Source organism: Numida meleagris, chromosome 8, assembly GCF_002078875.1.
Source record: "Numida meleagris isolate 19003 breed g44 Domestic line chromosome 8, NumMel1.0, whole genome shotgun sequence".
Taxonomy (NCBI): domain Eukaryota; kingdom Metazoa; phylum Chordata; class Aves; order Galliformes; family Numididae; genus Numida; species Numida meleagris.
Window position 1 is genome coordinate 13,009,035 of NC_034416.1, and position 21,965 is coordinate 13,030,999.

At 41.8% G+C, this 21,965-nt stretch overlaps 2 protein-coding genes across 8 annotated transcripts in view; both read right to left on the reverse strand.

Moving 5' to 3' along the window:
* Positions 1-1,588, reverse strand: part of ATRX (ATRX, chromatin remodeler) — a 79,139-nt gene extending 77,551 nt beyond the window's left edge. For 2 of the 4 annotated variants that reach the window (XM_021405663.1, XM_021405659.1), the window contains exon 1: positions 1,364-1,588. In XM_021405663.1, coding sequence (XP_021261338.1) covers positions 1,364-1,383 — 20 coding nt within the window. In that variant the 5' untranslated portion in view covers positions 1,384-1,588. The remainder of the gene's footprint in view (positions 1-1,363) is intronic. The other 2 variants (XM_021405661.1, XM_021405658.1) reach the window with 1 other exon arrangement.
* On the reverse strand, positions 5,118-21,585 carry MAGT1 (magnesium transporter 1). 4 transcript variants are annotated; one of them, XR_002441430.1, is made up of 10 exons: positions 21,427-21,585; positions 19,455-19,624; positions 18,493-18,610; positions 17,042-17,182; positions 16,347-16,487; positions 15,962-16,051; positions 13,413-13,542; positions 11,428-11,521; positions 9,823-9,913; positions 5,118-6,746 (listed from the first exon to the last, which is right to left on the reverse strand). XR_002441430.1 is itself a non-coding variant. In XM_021405672.1 (10 exons), the coding sequence occupies exons 1-10, from the start codon at positions 21,505-21,507 to the stop codon at positions 6,731-6,733; spliced, it is 987 nt and encodes a 328-aa protein (XP_021261347.1). In that variant the 5' UTR covers positions 21,508-21,585; the 3' UTR covers positions 5,118-6,730. The 4 variants fall into 4 exon arrangements, 3 of the variants coding, with proteins under 3 accessions (XP_021261347.1, XP_021261348.1, XP_021261349.1); XM_021405672.1 differs by having other exon boundaries at positions 11,428-11,502; positions 13,479-13,542; XM_021405673.1 differs by lacking the exons at positions 5,118-6,746; positions 9,823-9,913 and adding an exon at positions 13,018-13,056 and having other exon boundaries at positions 11,453-11,521; positions 13,479-13,542.

The window sequence follows — 21,965 nt, forward strand, 5'->3', positions numbered from 1 at the left end:
AAATCAAAATCCACTCTTGTTTTCTAAGGACTGAAGATGAAAGAAGAAAACCCCCTCAATTCGTATTTCAGTCTATGAATAAAATAATCAATCCAACAAAAAACTGTTTTAAACTGTCAAAGTGCTCTAAGGGCAGGGGGAGGAGTGAGAGATGGGCAATCCTTGTTTTACAACATGAAGCATGCAGAAGAAATCGGCAGCCGTTGGGAAGTCATGCACCGAATAACGTATCTTTGTAATGCTTATGACTTACATCTAGCGTGTGATCAACATCAGTAACAATAATAATATTTTAATTTCTTTGTTGGGATCTACATACATACATTGTTTTCTCTGAAATATTAAGGCTTTAAAATCAAGCAATACAAAAGAGCAAAAACAGCCTACCACCCACTTAACTTCTGGCCAAAACTAAGCGGTAACTGCGAACTACTCAAGGTAAGTCCGAAACCGGGGGTGAAGATACACAAATACGACCTCAGAACAAACTCAGAGGTTCAGTATCTACGACAGCACGCTGCTCCCCTTTTTTTTTTTTTTTTTAATATTTTGTTTGATGCCGAAGTCATACGCAACATTTCTGAGGGTTCAGAAACAATGCTTTATTGTTTACGAGCTGCCTCAGGCATTCGGAATATTTGTGTGTGACTGACGGCGCAGATCAGACCCTTCAGCATAACTACGAACTGAAAACATCCAAACCCAACTCCGCATTAACACTTTAACATGGCGCCTGGCGGCACCGGCTCGGTTTATAGCAGCTTATTTACTTTACGCGGCTGAACGGGAACGGTTCGCGCCCATCGGCGCGGCGGGAACCGCCCCTCAACGAGCGCGGGACGCGACCGCGAAGGGCCCCTCGGCGCGGGGACGAGCGGGCAGAGTACTACGAACGCACACGTGGGGCGGGGGCTGACAGCCGCAGGGCACGTCGCCGCGGCGCACACCGGCCGGGGCACGGGGCGCTGCCCGGGGGCGAGGGGCAGAACGGGACGGCTCCGCTCCCCGCGCCGCGCCCGACGAGTGCCGCGTGTGGCGGCTACGAGACGAGCGACCGCCGCCGGCCCGCGCCCGGCCGCCTCCGCCGCCGTCCCCTCCCCCTGCGCTCCCCACCCGGCCGCCCGCCGCCATCCCCTCCCCCTGCCCGGCCTCCGCCGGCCCCGCCGCCTCGGGCCCGGCCCAGCCCCGCCCCAGCCGGGCCGCGGGCCCAGCCGGGCCGGGCGGTGGCGCCGCCGAGGCCGGCCGACAGCAACGGCCGCGCACGCGGCGGGAGCGGTACGCGCCCTCGGCTGCCTCTTCGCCTCAGCGGTGCCGGCGGGGGCCTCTGCCCGACGCCCCGACGGGGGAGAGCTCCGGGCCGTACCTCATGGGCTCTGCGGTCATGTCTCCGCTGCCGCTGCTCGGTGCGGCCGGGTCAGGCCGGGACCGCGCTCAGGCGCTGAAAGGAGACAAAGCCGTTATTGCCGCCATCGCCAGCGCCGCCGCCATCTTGTCGGAGAGAGGATGAGGGAGACCTGCCTCCTGCCGCCTTCCTCTTTCGCCGACTCCCATTGGCTCCTTGCCGCCCCCAGCGATTTTCTAATTGGGCCGCTCCGACGGGTGCTGTTGCTAGGGTCGTTTACGTCACGGTCCCGGCCTTCCTCGCTCTGATTGGCTGGGGGGAGGGTTACATCAGCGGGGGGGAGGGGGGAGGGGGCTGACGTCATACCCCAAGTCCCGTGACATCATTTCAAAACAAAGTGCACTGACGAGTTTGACCGGCAGGGGGCGCCACCAATGGTGCCTCGGTGCGCCCGGCCGTGGGAGCCACGTGCCCATGCGAGTGGAACGTCGTGACAGGGTGCCCAGGGCCATGGCCACAAGGAGCCTTGGCCTCAGCCCAGCCCCTGCTCCTCCACAGCGCTTTTTCAGAGCACAGCAGGGGAATTGCAGCTGGGTGGGTGCTTTTTCCAACCCAAGCCTTTCTGATTCTACCATTCTATTCTAGGATACCATGACAGCAATGTATGACAAACGCACCCTATTAACCAAGGTAGACCTTGTTGAGCAGCACACAAGTTGTCCCGCTAACTAGAGCCTCACTTAAGCCCAGCGTTGCTAGAATTTACATATTTTTTAAAACAGTTCTTCAGATGAAGGAGCACAGTGATCGTTCCTTCTTGGCAGAATCACGTAAGACCCAGGTACACCAAGACTACCTTCCCTGCTTGCACTAGCAGCCCCTACATTCCCAACAGATGTTAACATCCATATGAACAGCAGAGGACCAGACCAGGAGAGATTGCTGCTCGGAGGGGAAGCAGCAACATGCTCTCATGAGAACACTGCCAACCTGCAGTGCCTGGACCGGCCCGGCACTCACAGCTCTCCACACAGCTAAAAGAGAAGATGGGTCACCAACACCTAGTCCAGCATGGGGTAGGATTAGAAACAGGTGACAATTAGTCGCTTCTTAAAAAGATAGCCTTAATTTTCCAAGCTGGCTTTTTTCATACAGAAATACTACTACTCACCTAGGTTCCTAATAGAATGTATAATATGAGAAAAAAACATTAAGTAGAAGCCTTGTCAATTCAAATATAACCTCTCCTCAGCACGTATTTCATTTTAAAAGGCAACTGCAATGAAATAAATAGCATTTTCAAACTTCAGACCATGCAAGCCTACATATCTCAGATCAATTCTACAAACAAGTCTAGAATTTGCTTTAAAACTTAGCTTTTTAGCCAAGAATTGCATCCTGTATTTACTGAATTTTATTACTAGCAAAAAGCTGATGTAAGAATTTGGGAACAAAAGCTATATATCGCAGTCAAAGCCACAGTTCTAAAAGACCATCACTTGCTTTTATCTAGGTATTAAGAGAAATAAATCGGTGTTAATTCTGACTGCAACAAATTCCATTAACAAATACAAAAAGCCATCTTAATTTATTGTTGCCACCCAACAGGTGTATGAAACTGGAAGCACCACCTGTTCTTAGCTCTGCATTAGTACTTCAATTGTGTGATTAAAGTAAGACAAAACACTTATTTCCAAAGAATTGAGTCTGCTTTATGGCAGACTCTACATTAGAACTATGTAGTGGAAAATATACTAAAGTAATACATCTATATTCTTGGGAAATGGCAAGAGGTATTTAAAAGCTACTTAAAAATATATTCGTCTTGAATTCACAGCTTATAACTCAAGATGCATGTTAGAAAGAAATCACATTGTAAGGCGAGGGCAAAGTAAAGTAACAAATCTCCCAACAATTACTCCAGAAGACACAACCTGACACTATCACCAAATTGTCAAAAAACAAGTTGCAGGAGCCCAACAAATTCCACGTATGGACAGATATTGTGTGCACCTCTAGAAAAACATTCTGCACATCCAGCATACCCACAGTCAGGCTTGCCCTGGACACAGGACCACTTCCGCCAAGGCTCTAACAGGCACTGCTGTTGCAATATACTTGAAAGAATAAAGACTCAGAGCGTAGTTAGTAGGAGAGATCAATGACTACAGTTGAACCTCATCACTGTCTGATTTCCATCATAATAGCAGTAATTAGTTTTCTTAAGTAGGTATTAGCCTCCATTTTAAAAAAATGGCTAAAGACATGTATATTTATCGATTGACAATTTTTTTAAAAAGTGTATGTGCTCCTGACCTAGAAGTATCAACTACGTATACATTTTTTTCAGATTATTCTACATGATAAAAGTAGTACAGTCAAACCAGAACAAGACAACAGTTTTCACCTTATAGGAATGGTCAAGATCTGAGCTTCTGAGTAGATAATGCACAATGAAATTCATTCTTTGTTTGTCATAAGACAAGCATGATAAGAAATGGAAACATGGACTGGAGCATCTGTTATGAAGAAAGGCAGAGGGAGCTGGGCTTGCTCACCCTGTAGAAGGCAGAAGGGATCTGGATCAATGCATGCAAAATACTACTTAAATATACCACAGATCCATCTCAAAAGCAGCAATCTTCATGGATAGCCACATTAATCAAACTGCACAGTTCATCTGCAACTACGAACTATAGCATTTCCTCCTGTTATTATAATAAGTGTTCTCCAAAAGGTGAGCCATTTCTGAGCTATTTCAATTACTCACTTCCTAAAGGAGATGGCCTCAAACTCTCAGTTGTCACATTCCAGTTTTATCATGCACTGCACCCTCTGTTTTGTGGAGGTCTAGAACTGCATTATACTGACCAGTCAGGAGAGATGCATGTGCAGATGCACCAGTAGCTGGCTATTACCTCAACTGCTCTACAAGCCAAATAAGTGTTTTCTAGGACTACACGCTCTCTAGATCTACTACAGGTCTGTGGGAGCACTCAGTCTTCTACTCAGCTATCACACTTCACCCTTTCTCCATGTGCTTCATTTTCTGCCTAGAGAGGAGAAAAACTGGGGGAGGGGGATGATTGGGGGGGAGAAGGCAAGCATTATTTTAATTTCATGTGTTAACATGGAAAGAGAAGATAATCTGTAACTCTCAAAAGTGTATCACCTTAAATGCAAGGCCAACACATCCCCACCATCCATCAACAAAACACACAATTGTTTGAAGTGGGCCCATAAGATTAAATGCTTTTGAGAGGGTTAGAATACAATAAATACAACATTTTTAAAAAAATGTGAAAGCTTCAATAGAAAATATTACTTCAGAATGCGATTGTAAATCACTTTCATTGCTCCATTAACAACTGAAGCGCAACCAATCTTAAAGGTTACTGGAAGCCTTCTCAAAATACCAACAGGGCAGGAAAATAAACAGGTGTAACAGTCTAGAACTGTAGTGCTCACTAGACTCCACCTTCAGAAACATCATCTGCTGAGGACTCCAGGAAGCCAAGACTTGTACCTCAGGACAGCTGTCAAAGACAAGTGAAAAACATGCAGCCCTTGTGCAGTTACTTGGCCACATGAGAAGACCTCCAGCAGTGATGCTTCAGGTTGTGATTTCTGGCATAAACACACATACTCTATTAATCCCATCTACTCAGCCATGCTAAGGTTATTTACTATATACACTTATTAACATACTGAAGCATAGTGGAAGAAAATAGATTCGTCATTTCTTTTTTTCAATCTGTTTGAGAGACACAGGAGCATGGATTTAAAAAAAAATTTATTGAAAGTTGTCCAAAATCCAGCCAAGCACACAACTTATCCAATCCAGTAGAACTTGTCGTTCTGTATGGTTTTAAAAAAAAAAAATGCATCTCACCAAGTTGAAATGTCAAACAACTAAATTAGAAAAGTTAAGGCACTTAAGATGTGTGTTAATGTAGCAAAATTGCATAATAACAACATTCTACTTTCAAAGATAAAGCTCTTTTTGAGCTTAAACCTAAAGTATCCACATCCTGTAACCCTTCGAGACAGGCAGAAGCAGAAGACAGTCCCATATTTTCCTCTGACTAGTAACTGCCAAGGCCATCACAGTCTACAAAAGACAGTACTGCTGAATTAGGCCACAAACATTTCCTGTAGTGCAGATGCTGAATTACAAAACAGCATGGGCTGAGGCACAAGGTCTTCAACTAAAAAATCCTTAAGACAAAGCATTTTTGTGAGATAAAAGAGCAAAAAGCACATCCATTCAATTGTAAGGCTAAAGAAGCTTTCCCAAAGTAACAACATTTGGGATTAGATATCTCGGCCCGCTCCCACATCCTCCCAGGACATAAGGCTGAAAAAAATTTGGAGAAAGCAGTGAACGTGAGAACTTACATCGTGACCAGCAACCTGACAGCAGATGCTGAGCAGCAACTTTAAGGCCAGTTAGCAACTTGTAATTCATGCAACAGATTAGTTACCTTTGTAATTACCTTTTCAGTTTTAGTTTTTGTTATTTTTGGCAGTGAAGCGTTGATGCTCTGAGCCAATATTTACAAATCAACTGATGTAGCTTCAGTATTTGACAAAAAAGTTTTTAACAATTAAATGAGTTGCACTATAACAAATAGGGACTACAACCAAACTGACAGGAAAGTTTACCATAAATTTTGGCTACTCGCTAGGAAGAAGAATAAGAAATACACTAAGTTTTTGATTTTTTTTTCAGTCCTAAATATCAAGTATAAAATTCATTAGTAGGTCACTCTATACAATGTTGATTTAAATTTTAATGAACTATTACTACCCGTTATAAAGTCTTCCTTCATCTGTGAAGCCCCCTCTTGCATCATACTGCAGTTAAATGCTCTTCTCAGAATTGAGATACACCTTTAGGGCATGCACATCCTGAAATGGAATCTGGAGTATGCTCCAAGGGTCACACACAGACTGAAGGAAGAGATATGCAGGTACACGAGGTTTCCTCAACCATGCAAAGGCACAGAGAAGCTATTGTCACCTGCTAGGATAAGCAAGAAGTATCTGAGGAGAAAAGACATGCAAAAGAGATTATCCAATTGAATTCAAAGTACCGTTTCCGTTAGTCTAAGAAAACATAGTAGTTCTAAATGCAAAGTTTTGACTTCCATTAGAAAGTTGCTTCAGAAGATGTAAAGCTTGTGAGAGAGATTGCATCTTAATACTCTATCCTTCAATGCACATTGCTTGTTATATTTAAGGCACTGCATGTCATCTTTGGTTCAGTGTTTAACTATCTCGTTCAGTGTAAAGAGAGGTAGCATGAACCACACATCTTTAGTTCTTCCATTCTATTACACACAGTTTCATAGTCACCGCCTTCCTGATGTTAGATTCTGGAATCCTTTAACTCATTAGGAAACTGCAAGAACAAAGAGAAAAGCAATTAATTAACATTCATTAATTTCATAAAAAACAAAGGCCTGCAATAGTCTATTTAGCTTTCCACATATACCCAGAAAATCAGAATGAACAACTAAGGGGTAAGTAGTTGTGAAGAAAGTCACTAAAATGCAAGACTTCTAGTACCCCTCAAGCCAGAGCAGCAATATCATGGTTGCTACAAACTTAGCAGAAGTATGTAAGACTACTGCAAAGGACAGAATGAAAGGCAATCAGTTATTCAACAAGAAATTCAGGTCTCTTCTGTGTCTTTGGGAATATCACGTTTTATTACAGAGACATTTACAGAAAGGAAAGAACTGACTACTGCCATGACTTAAAGCGTTACCCAGCCTGTGGGTGTACAGAGAACACAACGGTGGGTTAGCAGGATTCTGTAAGTCACAGGTTATGGATATTTTTGAGGAGTTGGTGGAAGAACACTGACAAGTACAGCAGGCTTTTGAGCAGAATTTCAGGAGCAGCAAAGTACTGGGCTAGCTTCTCACAGTGTGACTGTATGTGCTTTGCTAAGAACTGTTTGGCAAGAAGCACAGACATTTCACAGTGAGTTAGAGCAGCAGCTGCCCTTGAATCTCACAGTCAAAAGAGCCAATAATTTCAGGAATTAAAAACTATCTTCAGACCTCTGTCTTTACTACAGCAAAAAATGTACAATCCCAGTCTCAGAAAGTGAGATCACTGAATAAATTCTTACACTGAAAACAGATAATGAGGATGATTTGATTTTAGCAACTTGCCTTCTGCCTCCACCTCACTGTTTGAATCCAATCCAGATAAGGCACTCCTTTTGCACCCTATCCCATAACTCCTATCTCCTGTTGGAGACAAAGGCACACCCCCATCGCCTCAGGTCACAACCACCACTATAATCTTTTAAGCAGGAAAAGTAAGGCAGATATCTTCACAGTTTGGCAAAAAGCAGAGTGATGACCTATCAGTGGCATGGTGCTACAGGCTGGGAGCCAGAAGCATTACTCTTAATCAGAATGAGGATAATCAACTATTTGTGTAAGGAGGAGTAATTCTTCTGAACCCTGGTGCAAGCGCTAGATAGAATACTGTGCCTCTCACCTTTATTAATACATGCTGTATTCCTTCCAGGGCCTGCCTCCCCCATAGGCCGGGATAAGAACAGCCATAAAAGTGAGCTGGCTGCCATGGGAAAAACACTGAGAGGAAGTGACTGCCAGCCTGGGAACCAGGGCTATGAACCAGGAGAAGCCTCAGAAGGCACAGCTGGCCTGTTTGAGTGGCTAGAAACCAGAGAGGGTGAGGGTGCCGTTGGCAAGGGCAAAAAGAAAAAGCTGTAACAGCAACTTATTGCCTGAAAGGGTGAAAGTGCTCTTGGAAGGGTCAAATTTTACCTGGGAGAATAGAAAACTTCATCTACTGGGTGCCTAAGGTGAAACACAGAAGCTAGCAGCATCTATTGCCTGCTTTACAAGGTGGTATCCCATGCCCTCCTATGACCCTGTGATACAAAACTGATGTTTTCTACCCAACAATGGACCCTCTGAGATCTTCCCATGATGCACGAACTTGTCCTTATCACAGAACTTCTTGAACAAAGTGAACCCTCACTAGGGATGCTTGAGCTGACTGTACACTCTCCAACACATGAACTTCCACATGAGACTCTATCCCTTATTTGTTTATTCCCACTCCTTGGCCCACATCTGTGGGGCAATCTCCACTGAGGTTGTTTTTCCTAATTAGACCATTTTGAGGTTTGTTTTATTCTCCCCAGCACTTCTGGGACTATTTTAATGCACTTGGTACCAATAGTTTTATGAATTCATACATATGTACATCATGTTGTTAAGTATAGTCATTTAAGCATAACCTATCAATATATAACAAAAATAAGTTCATAATTCTGAAGTATATTCATAGACATAGTATTATTGACAAGTCTGTTGAACCTGCAACACTGATCTGTATTTACTAGCATTATATTACTGATCTTTTATGGCCTCTAATTGCTGCTGGTATTAATTAGTGCTGCATTCTTTATATTACATATATTTACTTCCCGGTGTTATCTGTAATAGCTTATCATCTACCCATATATTTGCCTCACTCATCATAGCATACTTGCTAGTAGTGATTGGTGAGAATCTGTACTAAATAGAACTTTTGAAAAAATAAACCTTCAGTGTCCTTGTGTACTACAGAATCCTATGAACCCACTGATCCTCTCTCTATATACCAGTAGGCATAGTAACCCATCATGACAGCTTCTCATAGAGAGAGGACCATATATTTGCCAATGCAAATTAGGATTAGCCTTCTAGACACATTAAAAACTTTGCAGAAGCCAAGATGGTTAATGGTTAATACCCTCAATGGGTATTTATTCCTTCAAAATACATGAAACAAGACACCTGTATCCATCAATACTGAAAAAAATAAATTAACCACTCAACAAAGAGTGCTAGACTCTTTATAGGAGCAATTCTGAAATATTTGCAGCTTTAAAGCATCAGCCACATTCCCCGATCCCAACAATGAGAATTAATAGTCAGAATGTATGAGTATTGAGGAAAACTAGTAGAGATGCACTTATTTCAATGTAAGTTGGCTGAGGTATCAATATGAGAATAGAAATATTTTATAAATATGTAACAGCATAAAAAGGAATGCAGCCTAATCTTTGCTTTGGCCAGCCTGAAAAACAGTGGTATCCCTCAAATGCTGTATTACTGTACCATTAGCCAGTATTGCTACTCTGAGCAGAAAGCGGAGCATTTTTTTAAATATTTCTCACCAAACTAGATTTGAAGGGAGAGAAAAGAAAAATATTTGGCTTCTTTCTCCATTCTGGTTCATATTAACATTAAGAGATAAGCAAATACCAGTCCACAGGAACAGATTCATTCACAAGCACACGGTCCAAGTATGTTATGTCCTTCTGTTATTACTCTCAAAGTCTCCATTTGTATTTACTCCACTTTCTCCGTAACCACCTCTGATGACGTAGCAGTACTGCAATGCACACAAGAACAATGACTGAAGCAGCAGAAAAGCAGTACCTGTATGGGTATCCGTGGTATTTTGACCTGAAGACAGACAGTAGCCAGCTGAAGAAGAACACCACCAAGCCAATACCAGCAATGCACATGACTGCAAGGGAGGCAGAATAATACTACGGTAAAGTGACAGCTCTCTCCAGAAATACCACAGTTATCAAAAGCATTCTGCAATATTTACCAGTTTGGTCACATTAAACCTTTATTATAGTCACTTAGAAGAGCTATATTGACATCAATTTTCCTTAGAATCATCGAATCAGCTAGGTTGGAAAAGACCTACAAGATCATCCAGTCCAACCATCCACCTACCACCAATAACCCCACTAAACCATGTCTCTCAACACTATATCTAAATGTTTCTTGAACACCTCCAGGGTTGGTGACTCCACCACTTCCCCGTGCAGCCCATTCCAGCGCCTGACCACTCTTTCAGAAAAGCAGTATTTCCTAATGTCCAGCCTGAATCTCTCCTGGCGCAACTTGAGGCCATTCCCCCTCGTCCTGTCAAATACTTTAAGCCCATTTTATACCATCAGTTTAAGAGACGATAAGCCCCTTCTCTCCCTTGCTAACAAAATGGCCCAAGGCATCTTTACATCTGTTTTTCTCCCCAGATCGCTTTGAGTCTATCTTGCTCTTTGCCAAGCACCTCCAAAAGCTGCTGAAATAACAGAGGTCTCACTGAAAGGTGGAAAATGTACAATAGCATCCTTCCCTGTCAAGGCAGGAAACTAGTAAGCACACGTGCATGCAGTCCTAGAGTAAAGCAGATGTCGGTTTCCCTTCATTCCCACCAGAGGTCCACATGTACTAATAATATCCAAAACTGAAACTGTTGTTGTTGAGACCAACGAGAGAGGAATAGGCACACATTAACAAAGTTCTTGAGCATCTCATGTAAGACTGGTACGGGATATGCATGCACTTTATCCTGAAATACCCCTCATTCATAGCAGTGGAGAACAAAAAGAGACAGATCCATATGCTATGGATCAGAAATAATGCACAAGACATACAGAACCTAACATATAGTTTCATTTTCTTGACTGAAGCATGGATATAAAATGAAATTCACATGGCCAGAAAAGAAAAATTGGAACTTTCTTCTCCTGGACACGTAAAATAATGAAACCCATAGCAAGTTATTGTCCAGTGTATTCAAGAGTACTCATTCATACTCATTTCTTAGAGTGGTTTTTTTTTTATAGCAAGAAACTTAAGTTGACTTGCTTTTATTGTAACAGATAACCTCAGTACTACTGAAGGCCATGAGGAATATTCTAGTCTTATTCTTTTGTTATCATAACATTAAAGTTTGAGTCATTTTTCTCTCCTCTTTAATTTTTCCTTGATGAAAATAAAAAACAATTGTGAAACAGAAACTTATTCTACTACTATTTTGCAATCAACTGTAATGTTGAAGGGCAGAGTCCATAGGGACCCTGGATATCATTGTTTGTCTGAAACTAACAGAAAAATAATAATAAAAAAAAATTGACCAATATTCACAATTAAAAAACCACAGTGTAAAAGCATTTCTGTTAAATACCCTAATCTTTATATAATATGACTTCTCTAGATGGAGAGAAAAGTATTAGTACTTACTCTTTCTCTTCCCCACATCCATGTCAGAAGTAGCAGCTTCATGGAGGAGTACCATTCCTAAAGTAACACCACCATCTGTGGACACTGTTTAAGGCTAAATCAACAAAATATACTAGGCTTAATACAATACATTCATTCTGAATTTCATAAGTTTGAAAAATTACAGGCTTCCTGGTCTAATTAACAAATGTAAGGGCAAAAAAAGCAAATGGAAGTTGCTCATAATTGTCAAATGCCAAGAGAGAATAAACACAAAGTTTGAAGTATAAACCAGAATATATAGTAGGTCTCAAAGCAAAGTTTAAAAGTGTGCATTCACTACCTCAGCTTGTAATGAAACAGAACTTCTTGCTTCAGGGAGGAAAGCCCACTACTATCAGTGTTTTACTCCACTAGAAACTCCCGAAAGGAATTTACAAACTGCATTTTAACTCAACCAACAGAATTAATAAAATGAACACTATATTTGATCTAAGATGGTATCTTTCAAATACAAATATTTGAGTCTTTTCTAAAGCTTCAGTTAAAAGAAATTATCTAAAATTAAGGCAGCACAGACAATCAAGGCCTGGCATTTGCCAAGAACAAATCCTAAGAAAACAGAAAAAAAAACCAAAACCAAACCAACAAAACTATAGAAATTTCAGCCTCAATTCTCCTGAAATGAGAACTACTTATTGATGCCAACAGGATCTGAAGGAGCTGACATCTTTCAGTTGCAGACACAGTCCACCTTCAGCAAAAGAACCGAGAGAAAAGCAGCTACCAGCTTCAAACAACAGGATCCTCACTAGCTTCTGCTGTTTTAAATGTCTTCAGCAAAATGGCAAATCGGCTCCATGATGTCATGGACAGCATTAACACAAACAGGCATCAATAAAAAATTATGTTACATTCAACTGAATGCATCAGAAGTACAACTGTAGCTAGAAAAAGACTGGCAGTTCCTTACCAAGTTGAATATTTCAGTATTAAAAAAAATAAGTCTTTGATACTGAATACACAGAGTTGAAAGCTTTTTTTTTTTTTTTAACCCCAACAGCATATTTAAATATTGTATACTTTGTATCATTGAATTACAAAAAACAAAGCAAGACCAAATGTATCTCTTGTTGAAATTTGGATTTTGAAGAGATTTAAGAGAAAAGGGAGAAAGCAGACAAAGCCACTCAGCCACTAAGAACCTCGCTGTTGCAACAGAAACTCAGTAGCCACTACTGAGTACTAACGAGGACAAGTATTTAGAAAGCAGTTTTGAAGTCATACAGTTTAAGAGAGAAACTCATTGATGTGCCTGTGGTAAGCATGCTGCTAGGTACGCTTGTGTACCATAAAAACGTAGACAATTTGGGACAGTGAAGCTGCAAGGCAAAAACAGCATTAAATAGGACTTATTCCCTAGTAAAAATAAAATAAGGCACAGGCTGGTACAAGTGAAAACACAAGAAGAGCTTGATACAGAGATGACTCAAGTCACAAATGATGGATGAACACATGCATGTATGAGCAGAAAAGACAATTCAGAATCTAAAGAAACATCTTTACACAAATGAGAAAAGAAAAAACTCAAACCAGCAAGATTCTGCTTACCTCTCTTGATGGCTTAATACCAGCGTGAAAAAATCCTGACTTGTTAGCATGAACCAGAGCTAAGGTTAAAGGCAAAGAAGGTAAGCCATGAAATAAAAGAAAAAACATCAGTAATAGAGGAAAGAATTCAATACTAAAGACAGAATCAAGTGAGACTGAAAAGACAAGACATGTATAAAGGAAAAGGAGCTATTCTGAAGAGCCTTATGATTCCACAAGAACCCACCCAGTTCGGTCACTGAGCAAGGACGAAGGTGGTGAGACAGCAGTAAACATTCTTCTACCCAACTTAAAGATCACTGTCATTCGAAAGCCATAGCTGTCAACACAAAGTCTCCACAAGCTTCTGCACCAGTATTAGCTGACAGATAGGAGCCATGACAAAGTATGCTTACAGAAGAGGCAGCAGCATAAGCTAACAGAAGAATTGTCACCAACATGTGTCTCAGTAAGAAGGATACTGAACAGAAGAACAATGTGTGTTTCTGCAACAAACTGGGCTTGGCTGCTTCCATGGATATAGCTCTGTAAGAGACAAAGAACAACTCAACTTTAGGCTGGAGTCAACTTTGAAACAATTAACAGCAGCTATAGAGCTTGGAACTGCATTTTGCAATGTCTCCTTCAGGAGACAGAAAAGAAGTTGTACCATGAACAATTTCAGCTGTTGAACGTGAATTGGGGCTTGGGGGGAGGGCTATGGCAGCATCAGAAATACCTGCTGTACTATCACGTGCAATCAGCCCAAAGTGCTGTTCTGCTTATAGTAATGCAAGAGCTGCTACAACCTTCATCACCCAGATTCCCTGTTTGGATAGTTACCTTCTCCTGCACCCAATGGCTTTCAAGTCTGATCCAAACCCTGACTTGGATCCTTACTCTACAGACACTGCTCTCATCTTCGGGACAGTCTCTTCGATCTGTGCATGAACACTACTCACTTGGTTCCAGTGCCGAGCATTTTAAATCTTTTTCATGCCATCAGAGAAAAACACCACCACTAACATCACCCTTGTAGCTTTATTCTTCAGTCTTTGTATTTAGATCAAAAAAGGGTGAGGAATGTGGTAAACAGAAATAGCATTTCAAAATAAAAGGCAGAAATACTTTGAAGAAAACATTTCATAGATGAGAACTTCTGTTGACTTGGAACTTCGGTTGGCTCAGACAGGAATCTTCTGTTGGTTTCATGTGTTGTTTTTTCATTAGACGTTTACCAACTGTATGGGTTAGCAGGAAGTTTGAAATTCATGGAAGTTAAGACTACTGCTCTTCAATCCTTCATGGAAAGCTCTCCTTCACTATGGTTGTGATTATATCCAAGTAGAAAAACATGTTTGATAAGCAGATCAGCTGTTTGCTGGAAGAATATAGAGGGCCTGACCCACCTAGCTGGGCATGAAAGGACATTTCACCAAATCCATTCTAGCTGAGTAAAATACATGAGAAAAGCCCGTACACAATGTGTCAACAACCTTGGAGCGTGCAATGCTCTTGGTACATACAGACTACTCTTACAGTGCATCTATTGTGTGCAGCGCAGCATATTTCAAGCTACGTTAAAACTGATTTTTTCCCCCAATAATGAGATTTCGTAAGTCAAAGATCAGTAGACAATAATTTACCGTGAGAATCTCAAAGCAAGATGTTTTATACGGAAGACATTAGACAGGTGCATGAGATACAGCAGAACAGGTTAAATATGAAACCACCGGGCTCAACAATAGCACTGTTTAACATATTAGACCCAACACAGACTCCTCTAGTTTCCTGTTAGCTATTTAGAGCTACCATGTCTCTTTGTCACTAGAGATACAATATGTACACAAGAGAAAAGAAGGAAGTATCACAGGTAATTAAATGCTGAAAAGCAAACATGAAAACAAACAGGAATAATTAAATCCTTCCTCCAAAACATTTAACTTTTTAAATATATAGATACACATACACACCTTTACTCTCTGTGGGGGAGGAGACAGGGAAAAGTACGAAGTATGAAAGAAATGCTTACAGAAGCATGGGGGAAAGCTCTATCACAAATAACTTGTTAGCAAAGAGGATAGCATATGGGGTTACCAAACTGCTTACCTAGAGCATTACTTTTAGTACCTACCTAGCTTTCTTTAATTACTAAAATAAAGTCTCCTCACACAAAAAAGACACTGAACTCTCTTAGTACTAAAACAAGGCAACACTTTTCAACCAGTATGCCCTGTTTTCTGCAGAGTACCATCAGTATGATGGCTACCTAACGCTTTGCTGCATGGAAAAGTTGTTTCAAACGTGAACCTGAGCACAATGCTAGGTAACAAATTAATCTTACTATTTCTCATCCAATTAAGAATGAGTTATCCTAGCTCCCCAAATGCTTATTTCTGAGAATAGAAAGCAATATACCTAAAAAACCCTAGGCAATGTTTGTTGTTACTCTTCAAACATCACAAACTAGCAACACAAACCTTTAAAAAAAATCAATGAATGACTGAACTAAAAATTCTATTGATATCGTTCCTATGAAGATTTAATTCTAGGTAACCATTATCACACACAATTACACAACAGAACATTTTGCTTTGGATTAAAATCAGTTTGTGATTGCTTAGTAGCAAAGTAAGAGTTTGCAGAGTTTCTTTTTCAGCCAAGAAAAGCATAACATTAATTGGAGTTAAACCTAAATCCTGACTGGAGTTCCAGCACCCTTTCCATTCTCACAACTTACCTACAAAACCTCTTAAAATATGCCTGTGAAAGAGGGAAGGCAGACCGTATCTACAGAGAATTAATATCCCCTAGCTTGCCTTGCTCACCAAAGGCTAGGTTAACTTCACTGACTTTCTAATGACGAGGTCAAGAACAGAATCTGCATTCTGACTTGCCTCTTCCAGTACTGACATTATTCTGTAGAATAGAAATGCAGAAGTATAAATAGAGAAAAGAGACTTACCACTTGTCCTGTATGGGGGTTCTTATGAGCATAGGGTGGCCCTCTAATATGGTTCCACATCTGACCTGATGTCATGGCTAATACAAAACACTGAAAAGGAAAGAAGAAAATATGCCTTAAGAAATCGTTTCCATCCTATCTCTTTTTCATTTAATACCAAGAAGTGCTAGTTTGGAATGCAACCTTAAGCTAGGTATTGTCCTAACTTTTATTAGTATAAAAAGCATCCAGTGAAGTATTATCTGAGTTGAAAAAACTGAGATCAAATATTATCAGACTACTATAAAGAAAAGTTAAATGCACCCCATTTTAAACAAAAGCTTTTAAAAATTTCAATTGCAATAAAACTCATCACAACAGCTAGACAAGAATTATGATTACTCACCAAAGCAGCAAATGCCCAGCCAGTTTTGTTATACAGAAAATCTAGGTTGCTTCCACGCAAATACACAAGGCCGCCAATGACAGCCAGCAGCAGTCCTAACATCAGTGGTCCAGCATAGTTTGGTGGCCTTATCACACGAATCTACACACAGAAGATAATTTAATTATTTTCTCTCAACAAGATTACACATAACATCCTTACACCTAAAAAACCCACCATATATGAGAGTAGAAAAAATATCAACACAAAAAAAACCCTCCCACAAGTTCCTATATGATAGCTCTGACTAGAAAAGTATGTTAAGTACTTTCTTCCTCTTTTACTGCTTTACACACTATGAACTTACCTACTAAGAAGTAAGAAGAAAGAGGATTTGTACCATCTTATCAGACACAGATACAAGAAAACATATTAGAACACGAAGTAACTACATCTTTAAGGTCCCTTATGTGCTCAAACAATCTCTCAGAAGGGACACTTTCCACTAGAAGACCAGGTTGCTCAAAGCCCCATCCAGCCTTGCTTGGAACATTTCCAGGGATAGAAGATTATGTAGGCAGTAACTATTTAGAGTATCTGAGAGTAGACTTATCAACAAAACACAATTATCAAATATTTCATAGCCAGAATAACATAACAGGGAGTGCTGCCGAGGTGGTGAGGGATAAGGTCCCTCTCCCTCTATGCACACTTACATTGACATCAGTTCTGTCAGCCACCCAACGAGCAAGCTGCTCAGCTGCAAAGCCGCGCACCTGGAGTTCATACGTGTCACCTCGTTTAGGCTTCCCTTTAGCAGGAAAATTAATGAAGGTTGGAGCAGAATTCATGTTCAGCTGCATTTAGAAAATCCACAGAAAACACAGCATCATCAAAGGTCTACTTAGCAACACGCATCCATTTCATCTGCATGGTGCAGCAGTCACCCGATCAATTAGAAAGCATAAGTATTCAATAAGCAAGTTCCATAATTACTTTAGCAAAGTATACAGCACACAGTAGCTTACACTTCCATGTCTCATAAAAACAGATCAAGTTCTTGCCTTTTCTAAGACAGTAATTAATACCACTCTGTACTTTCCTTTGTATGAGCAAAGCTGTTTTCTCTTTTAAGGATTCAGAAATCACTTTTTTGCTCTCCATGCCAGCTGTTCTAGATGGTTGGGGAAACTGTTGAAGTTGTTTGTTGTTGTTGTTGTTGTTTTTAAACACATCTGATCTTCCTTTCTTAATGAACTGACTTTCCTTATAAGTACTCAGCTCTGTAGCAGGTATTTCAGAGATTCAATCTACTTAACAGGAGATTACAACAAACAGAAGTTTTTGTTTATGGAATGATGTTCTAGCGTCTATTTTTTATTAATCTTTTCCTAATTAAGACCTTTCCACAACACTATTTTTTCTTACAGCATTACAGTGTTTTCTGAATCTATTTATTCTATACATACTATCTGGAAAGGAATCATCAGAATAGGATTATGTACAGTAATTTATACAAGTCATAGCTCGGTTAATTAATTTTTGATGAAACACTATGGGAAAATACAACAAGAATATTAAAAATTTCCATCTCTCCTTTCCAAAAGCTTTCATTCAATGAAACAGCACTGCCTAAAGTGCATAGCTTTTAAATTCTGAGATGAGCATCTCTTTAAAGAAAAAATAACATTTGCAAATCATAGCGAATGATTAATTCTATAATTCCATGCATGCTTGCAATTGTAGTTCTCAAACATACTTTTAATTTTGTTATGTTAGTAGAACAGTAAAATTAGAGTACAAGAAGTCAATCAGTACTGGAAGCCTGATCTACCATTCCTTTTTTAACCCTTCCTAAGGACTTCAGTGTTTTCTGTCTTGCCTCTTCCTATATTGTAGAAGAATCCATTAAAAAGGAGACAGACCCTGAAGCAACAGCCAGATAAACTAGCACATCCCTTATGCCAATTCCATTTTTTACGTGCTGTTAATACTACTGCTAAATGCTACTGCCCTCTGCTCTTCTTTTTCTGAACCTGAGCGGTAGCTTTTAACTTTTAAGCTTAGTAACTCTACTTATCTTTAATCATTATGATATGTTTTATACACATCTTTACCCTCATTCTCCAAAACATGAGTTAAAAACAGAACAGAAAGAGAACATTACCATCTGAAACACATCTGAGCCTTCATCAAAATCTACCATAGCAAAAAAAATCTTATTGGTAAATGCACTGGAATATCGCCAGGAGTTTGCCAGAATCTGGTACTCTTCATCAGCTTGCCTGTAAAAATATACAAAGTGAGATGCTGTGTCATGTGTCAGCCCCCATCACAAACTACAGAACAGCTGCAGGAGCTGTAGCCCTCCATCCCACTGAAGGGAGCACCCCACGCACCTCTCCACATTTACTTCCTCATGTTAAAAAAAAAAAGTTCAGGGCCAGCTTTACATTTAACAATCAAAGAATTTAGCACCATTGTATTTTAAAGCCCAAGATAAACGTCAAGTGTCATTATGTCCATAAACACAAGCAGCGATAATTTCCAAAGAAATTTTTGAAATGTAGCCCAGAAACTCCAGATCTGGTAATTCTTTGGGGCACTGAAAGGAACAGAGGTGTCCACCCATCTGCATCAGACGATGGGGCACCAATTAACTTGAACTCATTTGGTACAGAAGTTATCATTACAGAAGCTTGTCACCTCCAACTAAACACGTGAAAGCCCTAATATATTTAAGGACCAGCAAGTTATCAGCATAAATAAAATGTCAATCAATATTATTAACTAATAGCAACTTTTAGACTGCAAGGCCAGCAGTAATCCTGCAAGCGTTTCTTCAGTAGCACATGCCAGGAAAGTTGAAGTTTCACCCTCTCTCTCTGCAAACTCAGCACTGTGAGCATTTTCTCTAAATACCATCGATTACTTTAGGAGCAAAATAAATAACAAGCACGTTGTTTTCCCTCAGTATAACATAAATATTCCCATAGAATTTCTAAAATAATATATGATATATTTTAGTATCATGTACTTTTATGTACACGAAAGAGTTACTCTCTTAAGTTTATCTCCTACAAATCACATGGTGACTTTCAAGTTCCAGTTGATGAATTAAGGCCATACTTGCACACAACACATTGTCTGTGAGGCTGAAGAGCAGTGAACATCACAATCACCGAGTAGTTTCTGGGCGGTGCCTTCACAAGGCGGCGGAACTTGTCTCCGTTCATTCGTATCACAGATCTCTTACTCGTCCACTCCATCAGCTGGCTCACTTTTTCTGATAAGACCATCTGAAAAGAGTCAGAGAAAGAGTGTTGGTTTTCCTGTGGGTGCTTTTCCCTCCGATCTCTCACAGGAGAGACTTGAAGATTTGTATACTGCACTGCATTCCACAAGAACACAGGCTACACAATGGGATACCTCATTCAGCTCCCAAAGGCACTCACAGAGCCTTCTGACAGTCACATCATTAATAAGGATGTCAATTCACACTGAGCGCTTACATACTGACAAAGGCCGCCTGATCCAAAGTACCTTCCCATGCTGCTATGGTGAGATTTGAGTCCTTAAAACACCATAAGGGTGTGCTGCCATTCAGCAAGACCTGGAGAGACTGGAGAGTTGGGCATGGAGGAACCTGGTGAGGTTCAACAAGGGCAAATGTAGGCCCTGCACCTAGGGAGGAATAACTGCATGCATTGATACAGGTTAGGGGCTGACCTGCTGCAGAGGAGCTCTGCAGAGCCAGGTGCCCTGGTGGACAGTAGGGTGGCCGTGAGCCAGCAGTGTGCCCTGGTGGCCAAGAAGGCCAGTGATATCCTGGGGTGCATCATAAAGAGTGCGGCCAGCAGGTCAAGGAAGGTGATCTCTGCTCTGCACTGGTGAGGCCACATCTGGAATACTGTGTCCAGTTCTGGGCTCCCCAGTTCAAGAGAAACAGGGAACTTCTAGAGAGAGTCCAGAGAAGGGCCACAAAGATGAGGAGGGGCCTGGAGCATCTCCTGTATGAGGAACGGCTGAGAGACCTGAGGCTGTTCAGCCTGGAGAAAAGAAGGCTGAGAAGAGATCTCAGCACTGTTTATAAAGATCTAAAGTGTGGGAGTCAAGTCGATGAGAGCGGACTGTTTTTGGTGGTGTGCAGCAATAGAACAAGGGGCAATGGGCAAAAACTGGAACACAGGAAGTTCCATACAAACACAAAGAACATCTTTATTGTGAAAGTGATGGAGCACTGTGGCAGGCTGCCCAGAGAGGTGGTGGAATCTCCTTCTCTGGAAATATTCAGGACCTGCATGCACCCCCTCCTATGTGACCTGCTGTAGGGAACCTGCTCTAGCACGGGGTTGGACTCAATGATCTCCAGAGGTCCCTTCCAACCCCCATAGTTCTCTATGAGTCAGACACACAAAGCACTCTACAAACCCAGTCTCTCCAGTATCTATCTGATGCTCAGCATCACACTTTGAGGAGATTACAAAACTCAGTGGGACAAGTGCTGGAGACGGGAGCGCTGTACAAATGAGCTCAGTGTTTAATTTCCAGGACAGCTGACAACACTTGGTTCCAGACACATCTGCAAAACTCATGAGCATGCAAAGCTTTCTCATTTAATGATGAAGAACAGTTGTATGATGTCATGTAAATACAATCAGTGTAAACTGGGGGTTTACTGTGAGGTACTTCTCTGCTTCTTTTAAGTACTCTTCTTCAGAAACAGAAATAATTAACGGTAAATAATTAACTACTCTGCCTTAACTTACACTTAAAATAACCGCATATAGACATACTTTAAGCTCTAGAAGCCACGTGTGAGGAAATAAGCAACACCGTTGTGTTTATAACCAAAGACATCCGTGCACCTTACCCACCTACAAACCCCGCACAGCCGGAAGATAACACGAGCGAACTGCGCTATGCCTGACAGCACTTTTTACGTATAAAAAAATAAGCCAAGCACAAACAGCGCAGCCCAGCAGCCCCACAGGGCCTGCGTGATCCCCTGCCTCAACCCCGCTCCCGCCTCAGCCTCCCCTCCCCTCCCCGGCTCTGTGCGCTCCACTAAGGCCGTAACGGCCTCGCGCCGCCCCCTCACCTCCTTCCGCTTCTGCCCCGCAGCGCGCGGCCCGCCGCAGGCCAGCAGCAGTGCCAGCAGCAGCACCGGCAGCACCGCCATAGCCACCCTTCACTATCGCCTCACACCAATTGGCCAACACCAACCCACAGGCACGCAGCACTACCCAAGTGCTTTCTATTGGCGGCAGCGCCAGCCCGCGTCTCACTGCCGGCATTTTATTCGCTGGCTTTGCGCTCAGCTCTGGAGCAGCAGCCAATAAGGAGGAGGCAAGCTGGGGCTGCCGGATTGGTAGAGCCGTACTGAGAGGCGGGCTCCCGCGACGTAGGGGGGGGTTGGTTTATACGGTGCGCGCGCGTCCCCGAGGGTAGTGCAGTGTGGCGGTTGTTTGTTGAGCAGTTGTGTGGTGCTGCAGCTGTTGTGGGCGCTGTAAGGTGCGATCTTCTTGGGCTTCCCGGTTCCTAGCTGCGGCGGGGGGCGAGCCTCGTGCTGGGAGCCCCTCCGAAACCAAAAGGAAACACGGAACAAAGCTACGCCGAACTCCAGCGCTCCGCCGAGGT

Bases quoted from the DNA above. Each gene is read 5' to 3' on its own strand.
- MAGT1 (XM_021405672.1), bottom strand. From the start codon at position 21,507: ATGGCGGTGCTGCCGGTGCTGCTGCTGGCACTGCTGCTGGCCTGCGGC. The intron at 16,488-17,041 runs GTAAGTGTGCAT...TTCTGTGTGTAG, and splicing joins CTGACAGAACTGATGTCAAT to ATTCGTGTGATAAGGCCACC. The intron at 16,052-16,346 runs GTGAGTAATCAT...TTTCCTTTTCAG, and splicing joins GCTGGGCATTTGCTGCTTTG to TGTTTTGTATTAGCCATGAC.